The following is a 16,359-nucleotide window of genomic DNA, read 5'->3' as shown; positions in this document are numbered from 1 at the left end:
CAAGCACACACTCAGAAGGTAAGTCTGTGGTCAGGTTTATGACATTCCTTCTGGCAAAACTCCTGTGCCCCAGCACTGACCATCACCCAAGCCAGTCATAAAATCACAGCAACTGCCAAAGGACCCAGCTTGCCTGCCCCTAACTCCCAGCACTGTTGCTGGCAGCAAGAGTACTAAAGTATTATCCCTTGTGCATTTGTGCTGGCTGGCCAGGCCATCCTATGGTGGAGGGCAGAAGGACAGCTGTGGGGACTCCCAAGCTGGCCTGCTGCTGCTCCTCAGCAGATGTGCAGGAGGTGCTCTGGCCAGGTCTGTCAATGATAGAATTTCAAAGGCGTTCTTGAGTAGCAGATGTTGTCCTTTAGGAGTGGTGACCCCACAGCCATGCCCACCTTGTTCCAGCGGGCACCTTTTTTGTAGATGGGCTTGACGGAGTGGGGAGACCAGCGGGTCAGGTAACTGTGGAGGAAGCACAAGGAGGTGACTATGAGTGCAGGGGGCATGCTGGGACGGAGACAGCAGGGTACGGTCTCCTCGTGCCAGGCTGCCATGCGCCAGGCAATTCCTTCCTCCAGTTTTCCTTTTTCTAGGGGAAGGGATTTTCCTGCTGAGTGTCCGTATAAACAGATGGGCTGGGTGCTTGTTGCTCCAACTGTGTGTGGCCAGGGTTAGGCAGCCTGGGCAGCTCTCTGATCTTTATGAGTTGTCAGTGTTTGTCCATGCTGCTGGAGAAAGCAGAGGAAGAGGCTGCTTGGAGAGTAGATTGCTGCTCTCTGGCCCTAGCCAGGGAAGGACAGTGATGCAAGGGTCTGGAAGAACCCTGCACTCTTCCCCACTTGGCTCTCTCAGCCACCCCAGCCTTCAGGGAATTCCCCAGGTCACCACAACTAATCAAGACCCCTGCCCCTCACTTCTTAACCCATGACGGGAACCAAGGGATAAAGGCCTTTGGGTGCAACCTTGGCCCAGGAAGGTTCCTGTAAGTAGGAGGGGTTGGGGAAAAGGATGGCCACCCATAGTCCTCTGGCTTCCTTTGGGGATGGCCAGGGTCCTGACAGTTCCTGGAAAAGTGGCTCATATGAACTGGGATTGGGATTACTCTGTCCAGAATGAAACTTGGATCCTGTCCAAAAAGGCCCATCCTTTATCCTGAAAGTTCCGCTATGACAACAGCTAGGAATCCTCCTCTGCCTCCATTCTAGATGTGTGTTTACCCCAGCACCTCTAAAGACCCTCAAATGAAAATTTTTTTAATTTAAAAAATAATTTTGGCTAAAAATTTTTAGATGAAAAAGAAAAAAAGATTGCTGATTTATTCATTTCAGCTGAGTTCCTCTGGCTCTTGGTCTTTTGCTATTAGCTCTGTGCAGAGGGGAAGCTGTGAGGGCGGGGCGTGGGTGGGTGGGAGTGGATGCCTGATCTGCATTCCATGTGGGTAGAGTGGGGGTGGGGGCTGCCAATATCTGCTGGAAATGTCAATGCCCCTGTTGGGGTACTGGCTCTAAAGGGGCTGGCCCCAGGACAGCTTTTTTTCTATGATCAGTTTTCTTGGATAAAAGAAGAGTAAGGCAAAGGGAAGGGACCACCAGATTGATTCCTATGCTGACCTCTCCGTCTTTTGGGGAGAGGGTGAGGACACGAAGCTTGGGAGCAGGCCTGCCAAAAGGAGTGCTCACTGGGTTCAAGGACTCCACAAGATCCCTAGGCTGATCAGGTTTCCCAGAGCTACTGTCCTCAGCCATTCTTTTTCTTTTGTTTTGATACTGAGGATTGAACTCAGGGATGCTTTACCACTGAGTTACATCCCGAGTCCTTTTAATTTTTTGAGGTGGTCCTGCTTCACCCTCTCCAGTTCCTAGGATTTCCGGTATGAGCCACTGTGTCTGGTCCTCAGCTATTCTCTTCCCCAGGCCTTGGAGACATCAGAGAGAAGCTGGGCTCTAGCTCCATGTGCCAAATGGAAAAGCTGCCTGGCAGGGATGGGCTAGAGACCTCTGGTCATCTCTTTGGAAACACCTTAGCTTTAGAAAGAACCCAGGCTCTCTCCCAAATCAGCCCCTTCCTACCTCTCCTGAGAATGGGCGGCGGGTGGACAGAGGCAGCAAGACAACAAAGCACGGCTCTATGGGGACCAGCAAAACCTGGGCCCCATACATGGCAGCTCAAGGGCCTCTGGGTGGAACCATAGAGTCCCTTGCAAGGGAATCAATTTCCTTTATAGCCAGGACTCCCCCTCCCCCCAGGGTGGCCTTTTGCAACCCAAGAGCCCCCACACATCATCAATCCTCTGTCACGTTAAAGGACACCGGATGTATGGGAGGGAGCCTGGCCTAGCTTCAAAGGCCTGAGGGCAGGATAGATTGTGTCCTCGGGCCTGCTGCTGTCTCTTAAAAATCCAGGAGGGTGGGCTCAGCCCCCAGTGGGTCCATAGCCCAGTGGGAAGATGTAGGAAGAGGTTACCATGTCCAGAGCTGCTGGCGGTTGGCCCAGCTCACAATGTGGGAGATACAGGTGGAACTGGGCACAGGGCCAGGGTGCTGGCAAGGTGTCCGTAAAGGCACAGCTCTGGCCCAGGCTCTGGGGTCAGGGGAGACAGGGTACCAGGAAGCAACCCTGTGTTCCCACATCCTGCACCTTTGACCCAGCAATCTGGCCTCCCACCCTCCATACCTGGGTTCTAGTAGGGCTCAATCTAGGAGGTTTACTGGGAGTTGAGGGGTCTTGTTTTGAGACAGTCATCTTTGGTTCCCTACAAAAAACAACTGAATTTTTCTCACTCCAGTCTGGAAACTACTAGAGCAGCTGGACAGACTGGAGGCTGTCTGGAGGGGTCATTAGTAGAGAAACACAAACTCCAAAGTCAACTTTACAGACCTGGCCTTACTCTGAACAAAGGGACATCATAGATTTAAGAGCACTTGAGTGTGGTGATGTCAGAGACAGAAGAGGAACGGACAACAGGATAGCTGCTTGAGTGTTAGACAAGAATCTGCTCCTATTCTAGAAAGGCTACCTTGTTTAGGCTGGAGGGAAGACTGATTCAAGGGTGTGGGCTGTCTTCTCCTCCTTGATAAAACCTCAGGACCTCTCAGGCTGCCACACAAAGTTGAGTTGATGTGAACTGCACAACTTCATGGAGCACTGCTTGTGATCTAGTCTACATGGACACCACCCTGAGGTCATCTGCTGAGGCTGGCCTTGATTGTGATCCTCCTGCTTCAGCCTTCCCAGCCAAGCTGCTGGAATTACAGCTGTGTGCCACTGTGCCCTGCGAGCCTTGCTCTGCCCTCTAATAACCCCAAAGCTACAGTGAGCTAGAAGACTGAAAGTTTGTAGAAGTACTCTGACATCTCCATAGCAACTGAGTGTGATGTCATAAACAGGGGATTAGCACATTCTAATGCCCAATCAGCAGGCCTCCTTACCCTTCTTGCCTCTATGTCAGTGCTCCACAGGGCTGGGAAAAGGAAAGAGTCTGGGGCCAGTAAGGCAGGCAGTAGAAGCAGTACACATTGCAGTCATGGTGGAATGATGGGGGTGGGGGTGCTTGAGCTGGTGAGAAAAGGACCAGACATCCAAGGCCACTCTAGCTTTCCTGAGCTGTGGGCCACACTCCACAAATGGCTTCCCCAGTGGAATCCAGTGTGAGCTGCAGGCCCACAGAGTGCTCTGGTTGTTGGCACCCAGGATTACTTACCGGTTGAGTTGGGGTTTGCTCTTTGGAACAAATCCTTCAGGAAGCCGAGGCCTGTGATTTGGGAGCAGACCTGAGTGGAGGAAGAGCATATAAGGGATGGTCTCTGCAGCTGAGGAGGCATCCAGAAAAACCAAGTGGGAGGTGGGCACAGGGGTGGGTATAACTACCACTCTCCATACCCGCTTCTCTGCCAGGAGGGTAGATACGTAGGGCAACAGAGGGAGGGGGGGAGCCTGCAGCCCTCTAGCTTAGGGGCCTTCTACCTGCTCGATGGGCCATCTTCACACACTCCTCAATCTTGCGGTGTTCTTCCTGGCATAAGCCTGTGATTTTTCGGGGCAGCATGCCTCCATGAGGCCGGATGAACTGGCTTAGTAGTAGAACATCCTAGTGGAAACCGAACATAGGAGACATAGGTCAGCTAGATTTACCTTTAATCCTGGGAAGTCATGGGGAGCCACTCCAAGGGGTTGATGTCTCTCAGGAGCCCACCTGAGATGACTCCTTCCACACAGACCTTTGTACATTAGTCAGCTACCTTCTCTAACAAAGGTTAATCTCAACTCAGTAGGATTTTCTGTACCAAATTACCAATCCCAAGAGCTCTCTTTGCCTCCATGAGACTACATGCTGCTTGATTAGGAAAGAGACTACAAATGCTATGAGAAGCACCCATCTTTCATGCACTTGCAGTATGTAAAATATCTGGTGGATTATTCTCCTCAGACAGGAGAGGAGGCACGCTAGATATTCTATACAAGAAGGAAAGCCATTTCAGCCACCAGAGTCTACAGGCCACAGGCTGAGTATATGCAGACAGCCCACTTTGCCTTCTGCCATTTCCTCTGAAGTGCTAGGCAAGAATGCGAGCTGAGGAGGGGGGCCAGGTTGTTAAGTTTAATCCTATATTTTCTAACCCCCCTGTTGACCAGATGGGAATGGATTCCTGGGCTTCCTTTGGGCCATCACATGTTCAACAGGCTGCTCAGGATAGGTCAAGGAAAAAAAGATAAAGAGAGCCAGAATTGAGCGAGAAGGCCCCCTTCCCCCACCTTTCACAGAATGGCTGAAAGGGTTAACAGAATACACCATTGTCCCACTAATGGCCTGGCTTGCAGTTTTAGCAGTCATGTTCCATATACTGACTTGCTGCCCTGGCAGGCACCTCACTGTATGACTGCAGATTTGCATTAATCACTGGACAGTTCCTGAGGGACCCAGGCCCCCAATTCTTTCCCCTGTACTCTTCAGAATCAGCTGAAAAAGAACTTGGATTAGATTACTCCAAGGCTGATAAGCTGGGCTCATCACCCCAGCCCTCCACTGTGGGCTGCCACGCAAGCTGATGGCTTTGTGCAGTTCAGGCTAACAGTGCTCCAAGTAGAAAGGGGTAAAAGGGAAAACAACTTTACCCTTTACCTCAGAGGGGATTAGATTTCTTCTGCTGGATAAACAGAGCCAAGTACATTTCCTGGAAACTGCTGGTAGGAAGAGTGACCCACAGTGGCTGGGCAGTTGTGGGGTTCACTGATCAGCAGCTGGGATTCAAAGCATAACCACATCCCCACTAACTTTCATGTTGCAGGAAGCTCACAACACCACTCTTCTGCCTGTACACTTTCTATTACTTCTGGCACCCACTGGCAGAAGGGCGTAGGGAAGGGAGAAAGAGCCTCTCCCCAAAGGTGGCCTGAAGCCAAGGCTCCCAGCCCAGGAGATTAGTTGGGTCATTCTGTTCAGATCCCATGGGCATGTGGCCTCTTCTGCTCTTATCATCTGACCAGGATCTCTGTTCTTAGTCATCCATTCCACAAAGGGGCATAGGGACAACTCACAGGTCAAACTGGCTTAGAGCCTGAATCACCTGAAATCCCAGAATAGAGTGCTTAATGTCACCAGCTCTGAAGAACAAGTATGGATTTCTCCAGGGCTGTGTCCTACCCCCAGGCCCTCCCCATCTCTACAGGGTAGTAGGAACTTGGGCTCTGTATCCCTGGAATTTGTATCCCAGTTCTGATATTTAGCTGGGCGATTTGAGGCAAGTTCATTAACTTCTCCATGCCTCAATTTCCTCATCTATAAAACATGAATGGAAAAGTCCCTACTTCAAGGCATTAGTGTGAAAACTAGGTGGATTAAAACAAGCACTCACGCAGTGCCTAACGCAGGATGTGCCCTCCCTGCCCTGCCTGCTGCTGTGGGCACTTGTTATCCCTTTCTCCAGAAGCAGCTGCTCCAGAAGAGGTGGAACAATCAGGGATCTCTGTAGCTCCAATATGGGAAAAAGGAGTAGTATGTTCCCAGATCACAGTAAGAACCATAAGCCAGCCTCATTGTAAAAGAAAGAGGGCTGGGATGTGGCTCAGTGAATATAGCACTTGCCCAGCCTATGCCAGGTCATGGATATGATTCCCTGCACCACACATATATAACTACAGAAATAAAAACAAAATGAATATGGTATAATGTATTATTATGTATGATTATGATGCACCAATTTAAAAAAGTAATAAAAGGAGGAGAGTAAACCCAGACCTGATTCTATCACTGCAAGAATATAACTCCTAGTGCTCCAAAGCATAACTGATCCATGAACTCAATCCATGGCTCTCAGCCCTGGCTGCATGTTAGAATCAGAGGAAAGATTTAAAAATGCCTGGCTCACTCCCAGAGACTGATTCGGTTGGTCTGAGGTAAATGTGGGGTATCACTTAAAGTTCGTCAGGTGATTCTAAAGTCCAGCAGGGTTTATAGCCACTGGACAATGCTGCTGTTTTTTGTGGTTTTGTGAAATGCAACAGTGGCTATGGCATGGGGATAATGCTCAAGTTAACTAGGAACCCAACCTCTACAACACACAGGCTGAATGTCTCTGCATGCAGACTCACCTCATAGGTATACTTGTGCTTCAGGTTCCAACGGCAGATGGGGCACTGGCCTGAGGGGTTGGGGGGATGTGGACTCTCCTTGGGAGTCTCTATGATACGGCCTTCGATCTAAATGGAAGAGAAAGAAGACAGCCGAGGCACAGGATCAATGTGCAGCTGCTTATCTTTGAGCAAACCCCCAATGACAGGAATTCTAGTGGGGGTTTCTCTCTGAAGGTCTGCTGGCAGCAGGCCTCCACTGCCTGCACTTAGGTGTGTTTCAGCTGGGATGGCCACAGGGATGTGGTTTGGCAGCCTACAGGGTAGTGGGAACTATCTGAAGAGAGAGGGGGAGGCTTACTCTAGTAACTGAATGCTACCTTTCCTTCCTCATCAAACAAAAACAAAACACTAGAACTTTATGCTTCCTCTCGGCCTCTGGCAAAAGGGAATACATGCACAGGGTAAAAGTTTCAAATGGCACTGGAGACCAGGGAAGACTCCCTCCCACTCCACGTCGTTCTGAGGAGACTGCACTTTCTAGCTTTACCTCACAGAGTGAAGTCTATGCAAGCAGACCGCACCAGAGGTGATTTTGCTCCCCAGGGGACCCTTGGAAACATGTGGGGACTGGGAAAGGAGTGTGACTGGCATCTAGCTGGGATGCTGCTAACCATCCCACATTGCACAGGATAGTCCTTCCAACAAAGAATTATCCAGCCCCAAATGCCATTGGTTCCAAGGCTGAGAAACCCTGGGCCCTGTTCATAAAAGCAGGTATCTATGTGCACTGCAGTTCTCCTCTCTTTGAAAATAAACAAAAACCACAAACAGGCAGATACATTCCTAGCTCCTCTTTGTTTTTATCATTTTAGATGCCACCTTTCAAGTCTTGCTAAGACCATGTGCAAAGTGACCCCCCTGCAGCTGTACTGTGTCACAGCCTTGAAATTACTCGGTGCTATAAACCAATGATCTGGGAGTCAGCTCCAATTGCAAGGGATATTTAGAGAGCATGGCTGACTGTGACTGTGAACTATGAGCATAAGGCTGGGAAAATTTGAGGCTTTGGGAGGGAAGCAACACTGTCTCCTGGGGGTAGCAGGGAGACTGGCCAAAGAGAAAGGGACTGGAAGTCCTGTGTGGCTGTGCTGGGCACCTCTACCCACCTTTCTGCAATAGCAACCACTATGCCATACCTCTACCCACCTTTCTGCTATAGCAACCACAACCATAGCCAGAAATAGAAGCTGTGGGCTACAGAAAATCCACAGGTGCATAGTAGGTATTGGGAGGGCATACTGCAATGGGAGAGAGCTCACATTTATTACCCTTCCTTATATGAATGGCTCTGTGCCAAGAATAGTTCACATAAATCATTTCATTTAGCTCTCGCCACCTAGTATGGCAGGTATCTGATCTTATTTCATAGAGGAGAAAGTATCACCCGTGGTCAGCCATGGCAGTGCCTCTCCAGGCATGGATGGGCTCTCCCGGAGCTACTGCGAGTGTCTCCATGTTCATTCTACAAAGAGCAAATTCTTGCCTCACATGAAAAGCACTCATAAGTCAGGTGTAGTGACACATGCCTGTAATCCCAGGCACTTGGGAGGCTGATTCAGGAGGATTACAAGTTCGAGGCCAGCTGGCAATTAAGGTACTGGGGACCAAACCCAGGGGTGGTCTACCACTGAGCTACATCCCTAGCCCTATTTTATTTTTTTATACCAAGGATTGAACCCAGGGGTGCTTAACCACTGAGCCACATCCCCAGCCCTATTCATTTATTTATATTTATTTTGATACAGGATTTATTTATTTTAGTTTTGAGACCAGATCTTGCTAAGTTGCAGAAGCTGCCCTTGAATTTAGCAATCCTCCTGCCTTAGCCTCCCAAGTTGCTGGGCTTTACCCTGGCAACTTAGCAAGACTCTGTCTAAATAAAATTTATAAAAGGGCTAGGGGTATAGCTCAGTGGCAGAGTGCTTACCTATATGTGTAAGCCCTGGGTTGAAGCCCCAATACTGCAAAGAAAGAGAGAAAGAGAAGAAAAAAATCAGATGTATCTTTCTCCTCTAGTATGGAGTTTACAGGGTAAATGCTTGTCTTTAATCAAGGAACCCCAAAAAAGTGCCCTGATGGGATGGAAGTCCTCTAAAAAATCCCGACTGTTGAGGCTAATTAGTGGAAAGGTTGAGGGAGTATTCTGGGGAAGACCCAAAGCGAAAAAGACTTATCTTGGGGAGGGCGGAGCTTGGTCAGCTGCCAGAAGGGTTAAATCCTTGATTGACATACAAGTTACAGAGGCTTCTAGGAGCTCTGTGGAGTGGCTGAGGATTTTTTTGAGGCATGGAAGGCCATGTGAAAACAGCGTTGTCTTTTAAGGATTATAGGATAATCTAGGCCCCGTGACTCCCCAAGGAGGGGAGGTGAGATATGTCCAGTGAAGGAAAAGGGAGAGTGGATAGATGAACAATCATTCCAATTTTCTTACCAACAGACAAGCCAACATGCCAGCTAAGTAAGGCCAGAGTGCAAAGAATGTCACCTTTCAAATGTGCATTGCTTAAAGGAGTAGCTTAGTCATTCCAGGCAGAAAAGAAAGGGAACTGAGATCCAGGCTCCCAGTTCTGGCAACTCACTCTGGCTCTCTAGGCCTGCAACACTGCCTTAGTTTCCCCTATGGGAAACTGATTTATCACCTGCCAAAGAATGTATCAGCAAAGGCCTGAGACCATATCATACAAAAAATCACTTTAATCAAATAACAGATAATCTCTGCCCAGGCCCAGTAACTGTTCCTGATTAGCCACATTACAATGCAGGCTTGGAAAATCATTGACTGTAGGATTTATGGTCACCAAGGGAGCTGGTCCAGGAGCCAGGAGTCCAGTATGGGCCTGCTTCCCTCCCTCAGAGGGACAGCCAGGCAGTTCCAAGCGTTAAGGAGGTTTTAAGTGGCCAACTTGATACTTACTATAGTTGTCTTCCCTTCTTGGATCTCCACCACTGCAGAGATAAAGGGGAAAATTAGGTCAGTCATTTAATAAGGAACAGGGAGTTTCAAATAACAGCTCAAATTCTAGGCAGAAAAAAGGAGCCTCAAGTCTGCCCTCGCCTGTGGGCCCTATCTGGGACAGAAAGCATTCAGGGCTCACCCCCCAATGGCCAAGGCTGACTGGGGGCAGTGTCATCTCTCTGGGATTAAGGGTCTCCACACTATTTTTGCCCATCTAAGCTGAAAGATACATCTTGGTTATATTTAAGAACTGGCAAGATCCTGCCCTGTTGTGGTTAGCAATTATGACCTAAAAGTTGGTGGGGCAGCAGCATTGGAAGAAAAGTACTCCCTACAAATGCCCCTTCACAAAGAGCACAGACAAAATGGTTTCCGACTTTGAAAGGCTTGCAATTTAAAATAGTACTACCCTAACAGTGTTCTAGCAGCCCCGTGGTGGCTAATCAGTGAGACAAGTTCACCCTTAAACACATCCTGAGAGTTGCATGTTAAATCCCTATGAAGACAGCCCTGTGAATTAAATCTTCTCCTCAGCTCTATTTTTCTCCATTCCTCTCCCCGGAGTGTTGCAAGAAATCTACAGGAATAAGGAACCTGCAGATAGGGTGCAGCAGCATTTCAAGAAGAGCACTGTCACTTCAAACTGAGAGCGACTCCCTAGGTCTGAGACAGTCAGAAGGAAACACAGGGCAAGACCATCAGTTGCACATATCTGTCAGTTACACACAATTCCTATCTCACCTAACCAGGATACAGAACAACAACTTCAACAACCACCAAAGGAAGAACCAAGCTGACAGCCCACATTCAGCACTGTTCCTGGAGAGAATCCCCTGTTCTTTGAGTTTATTTAGAAAGAGAGCAAGCCATAGCTGTTAGCAGAGGATCTGGTCCATAGCAAATTATTTTTAGGGAGCATAATACTTGCCACAGTCCCCTTCTAATTGCTGACTACTGCAAGAGAAAACTTGGGCCTGCATAGCTGCAAACTGTCTCTCAAAACACTAAAACCCTATTTAAACAGCAGCTTGGTTACCACTGTTTAGCTTTACTTAGCTCTGGCCAAAGCAAGAAATAGTACAGATTAGAAAAAGCCTAAGGTCTTTAACGTTGAGAACCCAGTGAAAGCTACAGACCACTCCCAAGGGAAATGGCCATCAGCATATATACAATTAGCTGTGGATTGCAAGAAGCTCCTGGCCAGCTGTGTGTCTATGCGTTAGATATCCAAATCCTAATTCTGGTTATCCCTTGTGGTAGGAATATGTAGGTGCTTTTAGATTCTTCTTTTTGCCTATTTACATTTTCTAAAATAAACATATGTTGCTTTTGCAATAAAAAATAAAAGAAAAGGGACTAAGGAAAAAAGGCAATTCTAACCAAGCTAGAGGCCCATGGCAGCATCTGAGTGATCACTGAACTCTGTGACTGACACCTAATTGGACACAGACTGCTTGGAATTGTCCTCCACTTGTTTTCTGGGCTAGCCATTCCAAAAGACTCATTATTCCAAAACAACCAACCTGAGAGCCTCTCAATATCCAACCCAGCCACACAAAGGAGAAATGATGACTAGCAAAGCCCTGAGGCTCTCTCCAGAGAACACAGTAGTCACTAATCAATTCACAGACAAGCTAGGTTTCTCAGAGAAACTTAACTTGCGTCACCCCACACACCCCACACACGGATCTACTTGTACAGAACAGAGACCAACCCAAGAACGGGATGTGGATGAGACTCAACCTGGTCCTTAGTCTGAAAGCCAACACAGCTGCAGAGGGAAGGTCACTGCAATGTGTCAAGATACAACCAAGGGTTGGGGGAGTAAAAAGAGGGCACACATCCCCAGTCCAGTAAGGGATCCAAGTGCCCCGAAACTTTGAAAATTTGCACAAACCGAATTGGGAGAGGGTCTGCGGGCAACCCATGAGCAACAAGCAGGGGGGAAAGTTTCTAAGCTAAGAAGCCCCACAGGAAAGAAAAGCAGACACATTCTAGTACCACTGGAGTCAGCACAAGAACAATGCCCTGAAACACAAAGGATAAACATGTGGTTCCCTTGGAGGTGCAGGCACTTGGTCCTAACCATGAGGTAAACAACTCTAACAAAACACACATCACTCTCGGCCAAGACCCAAACCCTGAAGTCATCCCACTGGCCCCTGGAAAAGAGATCAAAGCCCATGGCAAGCTCCACTATTCACAAGCTCTCCACACAGCAACTCTGAGCCAGTGAGTCCTCTTACTAGGAGCCAGTGGGTAAAACAATAGGCAGATGCTTATCTAAGGGAGACAATTTGTCAAACCAGAGGAATGACCTGAGAACTCACAAGAGACAGAGACTGATCAGGGTGGTGTCTTAGTGCAGGGGGAGAGGGCCCAGCTGGAACCTGGACAGGCCCTCAATAGATTTTAAGCCTCTGGAAAGAGGAGATAGGCATCAAAATAGTATTGATTTTCAGTGTGCATAGCAAAACATGTTAAAACCAAACAAACTGAGATCCATTTTGTCCCCAGCCTCCTCTCCATTCAAGAGAAGTGGGGTGGCTAAGAAAAGCTGAACTAAGAGATTTAGGCACTAACAGAAAACTTGTTTGGGAAAAGATGAAATCACCCTTGTGTTCAGAGATATGGCAGTATCAAGTAAACTAAGGAAAAAAGATGAAGCAGTTGTCTAAACTAGAATTAAGGGCCAAATCCTTCAAAATAGGCATTTCTCATAATCTGTCCCAAATGAGGCAACACATTTGCTAAGCACCCATGGGGTGTACAGCCTCACTCTACATATTGTGGAGAGCTGGGATTGAAAAGGCACAATCTTTGCCCTAGTGGAAGCAAGGGAACTAATCCAAGTATGAGAATTTTACCATAAGAAAGCTCATGCCTCTTAAAGAGGTTCTTTGAGTACTTCAGTAAACTCTCCTAGGATAGAGTCCAAGATAATTAAATCATAATAGTCTGGAGCAAAACAGCAATGTGGTGAGACTGTGAGAAACACAAAAGACCTTGATGGCCACATAAACACAAATGCAATGATCTGCAGCTGTAATAAAGACCCAACTGCTTAGTAAAGAAGGAAGTGAGGACAGATAAATGATGAGTAGTATTGCAGGGTATGGCTGCAGTGAGGTCAAAGAAACCAAGAGCTCCAAGACCTGTGGGAATCAAGTCCTAAGCAGAGTATGAAGGAATGGGACAACTGAGGGCCAGAAGGTAGCTTTACCAATCTTGTTTAGGGTTAGGAAGCAGAGAACATTTTTGGAATGTGTGCCTGCACTTCTGGCCACTGACTGATTTTCTCAAATAACTTCTTGCATCAAGGTCTGCTTTCTTTAGTTCATCTTTAATTCAACCATTAAAATTTCCTGGTTCTTTCATTTAATCTCCCCTTCTTTTTCCTTGGACCTCTCAGGGAATTTCCATGCCCTACACTTCTGAATGAGGAGGATTACTGCTGCATAGAAATCTCTTTCCACTAACAGGTCACTTTGGACTATGTCCCTTGAGTTCTTTTGTTTTGTTTGTTTGTGGTACTGGGGATTTAACCTAGCTCTACATCTGAGCTACACCTCTAGCCCTACCCAGTCTTTAGTACCAGATTGAACCCAGGCACTTAACCACTGAGCTACATCTTCAACCCTTTTTATTTTTTGAGACAGGGTCTCAGTAAGTTGCTGAGGCTGGCTTTGAACTTAGTGATCCTCCTGCTTCAGGGGCTCCCCCCCCCCCCCCGCCATCCCCCAGCTGCTGGGATTAGAGGTGTATACTATTATGCCCAGCTTCCTATTTTATTTTTGAGACAGGGTCTTGCTAAATTGCTGAGGCTGGACTTGAACTCGTGGTCCTCTTGTCTTAACCTCCAGAACTGCTGGGATTACAGGTGTGTGCCATTCCACCTGACTGTCCCTTGAATTTATTTCAAAGTCCTCAACTTGCATACTCTTCTCTCCTGGCTTTCAGCTCATTAAACTGTCCACCCTGCCAGGCACATCATTGTCTGAAATGACAAGTCCTCTAAAAGCTCTAACTAAATGAAGAAATGATGCAAATTCTCTTTGGCCTTTCCCCATTTCAATAAGCTCTGCTGAAAGCGTATTGAATCATGTATAGATCATGGTTGTTAATTCATACAATTATGCATTTGTTTTCTTGTTTTTAAATTTCCTTAATGAGGGATCTAAGAGTGACAAAGCAGGACAAAGATCTAACAAAAGCTTTGCTAAATCTGGCAGTACCAACCATAAAGGCATTAAACAGTCTTTAGCAGGTTAACTGTTAAGAACTTTCAGGGGAGGAGGGAACAACAGAAAGGCTATGCCGTAGAGTACCAAGGTAATGTTACTGATGGAGAGAGAAGACTATTGGCTCAACTTCCACCTCTCCCACTTATAGCTCATGTTGGGCAAGCTACTGAACTCCTTAGGACCAGATTTCCTCAGCTGTTAAAATAAGGACAGTTAATAGCCACCTTTAAGAACCGTTAAAAAGAATGAATAAACATGTGGAAAATCAGGCACAGTACGGTGCAGCAAGAACTTAGTAAATCATAATTTCTATTTTTGTCCCTTTTCAGTCTTGCTCCTTCTATAATAATTGAATCAATCTCTCTCTGTTGGTTTTATATGTCCCTCTTGCCAGACTTTAGATCAGATTTTCTCAGAAACAGCAGGATTGGCATTTTAGGCCAGACGGTTCTTTGTTATAGGGAGCTGACATGTGCACTGTAGGATGTTTAGTAGCATCCCTGGCCTATACCCCATGCTTTACAAATAACAGATAGAGCCATTTCCAGAAAACAAAAACTTGAAAGGTTCTGGACACAGATGATTCCCAAGAATATAGAATATGATAGTGCCTTCATGAAAGATCACATCAATTCAATCTAATACTTAGATTTAGGTTTACCAATGATTAACAGACAGAACAGCTACTAATCCAAGTATTTATGGAGAAGACTTAAGGCAGGAGGGTCCCAAGTTCAAGGCTAGCCTGGGCAACTTAGCAAGGCCCTGTCTCAAAATAAAAGGGCTGGAGATGTAGCTCAGTGGTAAAAGTGCCCCTGCACTTGATCCCCCATACTGTAAAACGAAGTAAAACCAAACAAATAGCAACAAACAAAAACCCAACGAGCAAAATAAAAAACTATCCCTCTTTCAACTTTTTTCTGGAAAAAAGGCAAAGAACTGTTTCAACTTTGAATTTCATGAAGGATATGCAATTTGCAGCCATTAGAGTTTGACACTTGGTAGACAACCTAATAAATGCATGAGTATAGGCTTAATTATGCAGCATGGAAACAGATGAAACACCTTATCCAAGTTCTTTCTGTCATCAGCATGATCTCTTTGGTGTCTTTCTTTAAATTATTCTTGCATTAAGCAGGAAGTATCTGGACTTTTTTCCCTCCTAGTAATTGTTCCATCTTCCCATCATAGTTGAATTCTTCAAACATACCTGCTATTACCATTTCTTATTGAATATCTTTTTGATTTCCCCAAACTTGCTGGCCACTCTACTGAAACTTGTTTGAAATCTAAAGAGAGAATTCTTCCAAGACAAATCCAAAGATTCCTTCGTTAAACTCTTCTTTTTCTCCCTCTGACAACAATGATCATTCTTTTCACTGGATACTTCTCAGCTTTTAATGATATACTGGTTGGCCAATACTATGACAGAATCCTAAACAAAACAAAACTATATCACTTATTTTTCACATCACTCATTCTTTCCTGCTTCCAACAGTACACAAAGGAAGGCCACGTCCTGAAAGACCTTCACTCTTTGCCAGACCTTCACTCTTTGCCAGATTCCATCCTTTTATAAGCCTGTTCAAGAAACATTCCCTTTCTGAAAATTTCCAACCGGGTTTGCTGTTTCCGGTAACTGAATCTCCCTGTACTTTTTGTCATGTAAATGGCTAACTTGAATTTACTGAAGTGCACACATATCATCTCATTAGAACCTAAGCTTCTCAGGAAAAGAGCTGTGTTTTCTTTCTTCAGAATCCCTTCACAGCTTGAAGCACAGCACTTGTCCTTCAGTAACCTCTCAGTTGACACTAGGCTCCTTTCCCAGACAATATTAACGAAAAACGGAACCACCCTGCATTTGCCTGTCTCAGCTGTTCAGTGGCCTTTCCACCTTGGCCTGCACCTCTTGGGGAGACTACCGGCCTGGGGGTTGGGGGAAGCCACCTTCAGATCACAGCTTTTTCTGGAGAAAAATTGATGTTCCTTCTTCATGGTTCAGGGACGTTTTAATGAAGGAGATGGCGATGCAATCTCTTCCTGAAAACTTTTCTGAACCCCGCGACAGGTTTCTATTTATGCTAAGTAACTAGGCCTTTCTCTCCGCCCTCCTCCGTTTTTTGAGAACACTAACAAGACATACAAATTCAAACACCATCACCAAGGTCGGAAGAAGGTTTTAAGCACCCTGTGAGGTCAGCACCTCCGCCGATGTTTCAGAGTCTCGTGAAGGAAGGGAGGGGCGCACCACGGCGGGCGGAAGTACTTTCTGTAGTTTTTCTCAATCTCGGACGCTCAGGGACTTAGGACTCACCTTCCCTGAATCCTCGAGCTGGAACCCGAGGGCAAGTGGTCGTGACTGGGACCGCCAGGAGCCCTCGGAGAAGCCGCCCACAGCCGGATACCAACGCCATGAGGGGCGCCATCTTGAAAGCCAAGCCTGACCTCTGTGCACTTCCGCTTCCGGAACGGCGCGCGCGCAGCCGGTAGTCCGGCAGAACCTCTGGCGCCGTACTTTTCGCTCTTTTA

General features: G+C 46.9%; 1 protein-coding gene across 1 annotated transcript; it reads right to left on the bottom strand.

Annotated features, from left to right (window-relative positions):
- Positions 1–19: 19 nt before the first annotated feature.
- Mrps18a (mitochondrial ribosomal protein S18A) lies at positions 20–16,274 on the bottom strand. Its single transcript, XM_076858654.1, has 6 exons — positions 16,145–16,274; positions 9,542–9,573; positions 6,586–6,693; positions 3,961–4,084; positions 3,698–3,767; positions 20–459 (listed from the first exon to the last, which is right to left on the bottom strand). Exons 1-6 carry the CDS (start codon positions 16,254–16,256, stop codon positions 315–317), a joined length of 591 nt encoding a protein of 196 aa, XP_076714769.1. The 5' UTR covers positions 16,257–16,274; the 3' UTR covers positions 20–314.
- Positions 16,275–16,359: the final 85 nt, after the last annotated feature.

This window comes from Callospermophilus lateralis, chromosome 6 (genome assembly GCF_048772815.1).
Source record: "Callospermophilus lateralis isolate mCalLat2 chromosome 6, mCalLat2.hap1, whole genome shotgun sequence".
Classification (NCBI taxonomy): Eukaryota; Metazoa; Chordata; class Mammalia; order Rodentia; family Sciuridae; genus Callospermophilus; species Callospermophilus lateralis.
Note: the sequence above shows the minus strand (reverse complement) of the source record. Positions and strands in the feature narration are given on the sequence as shown.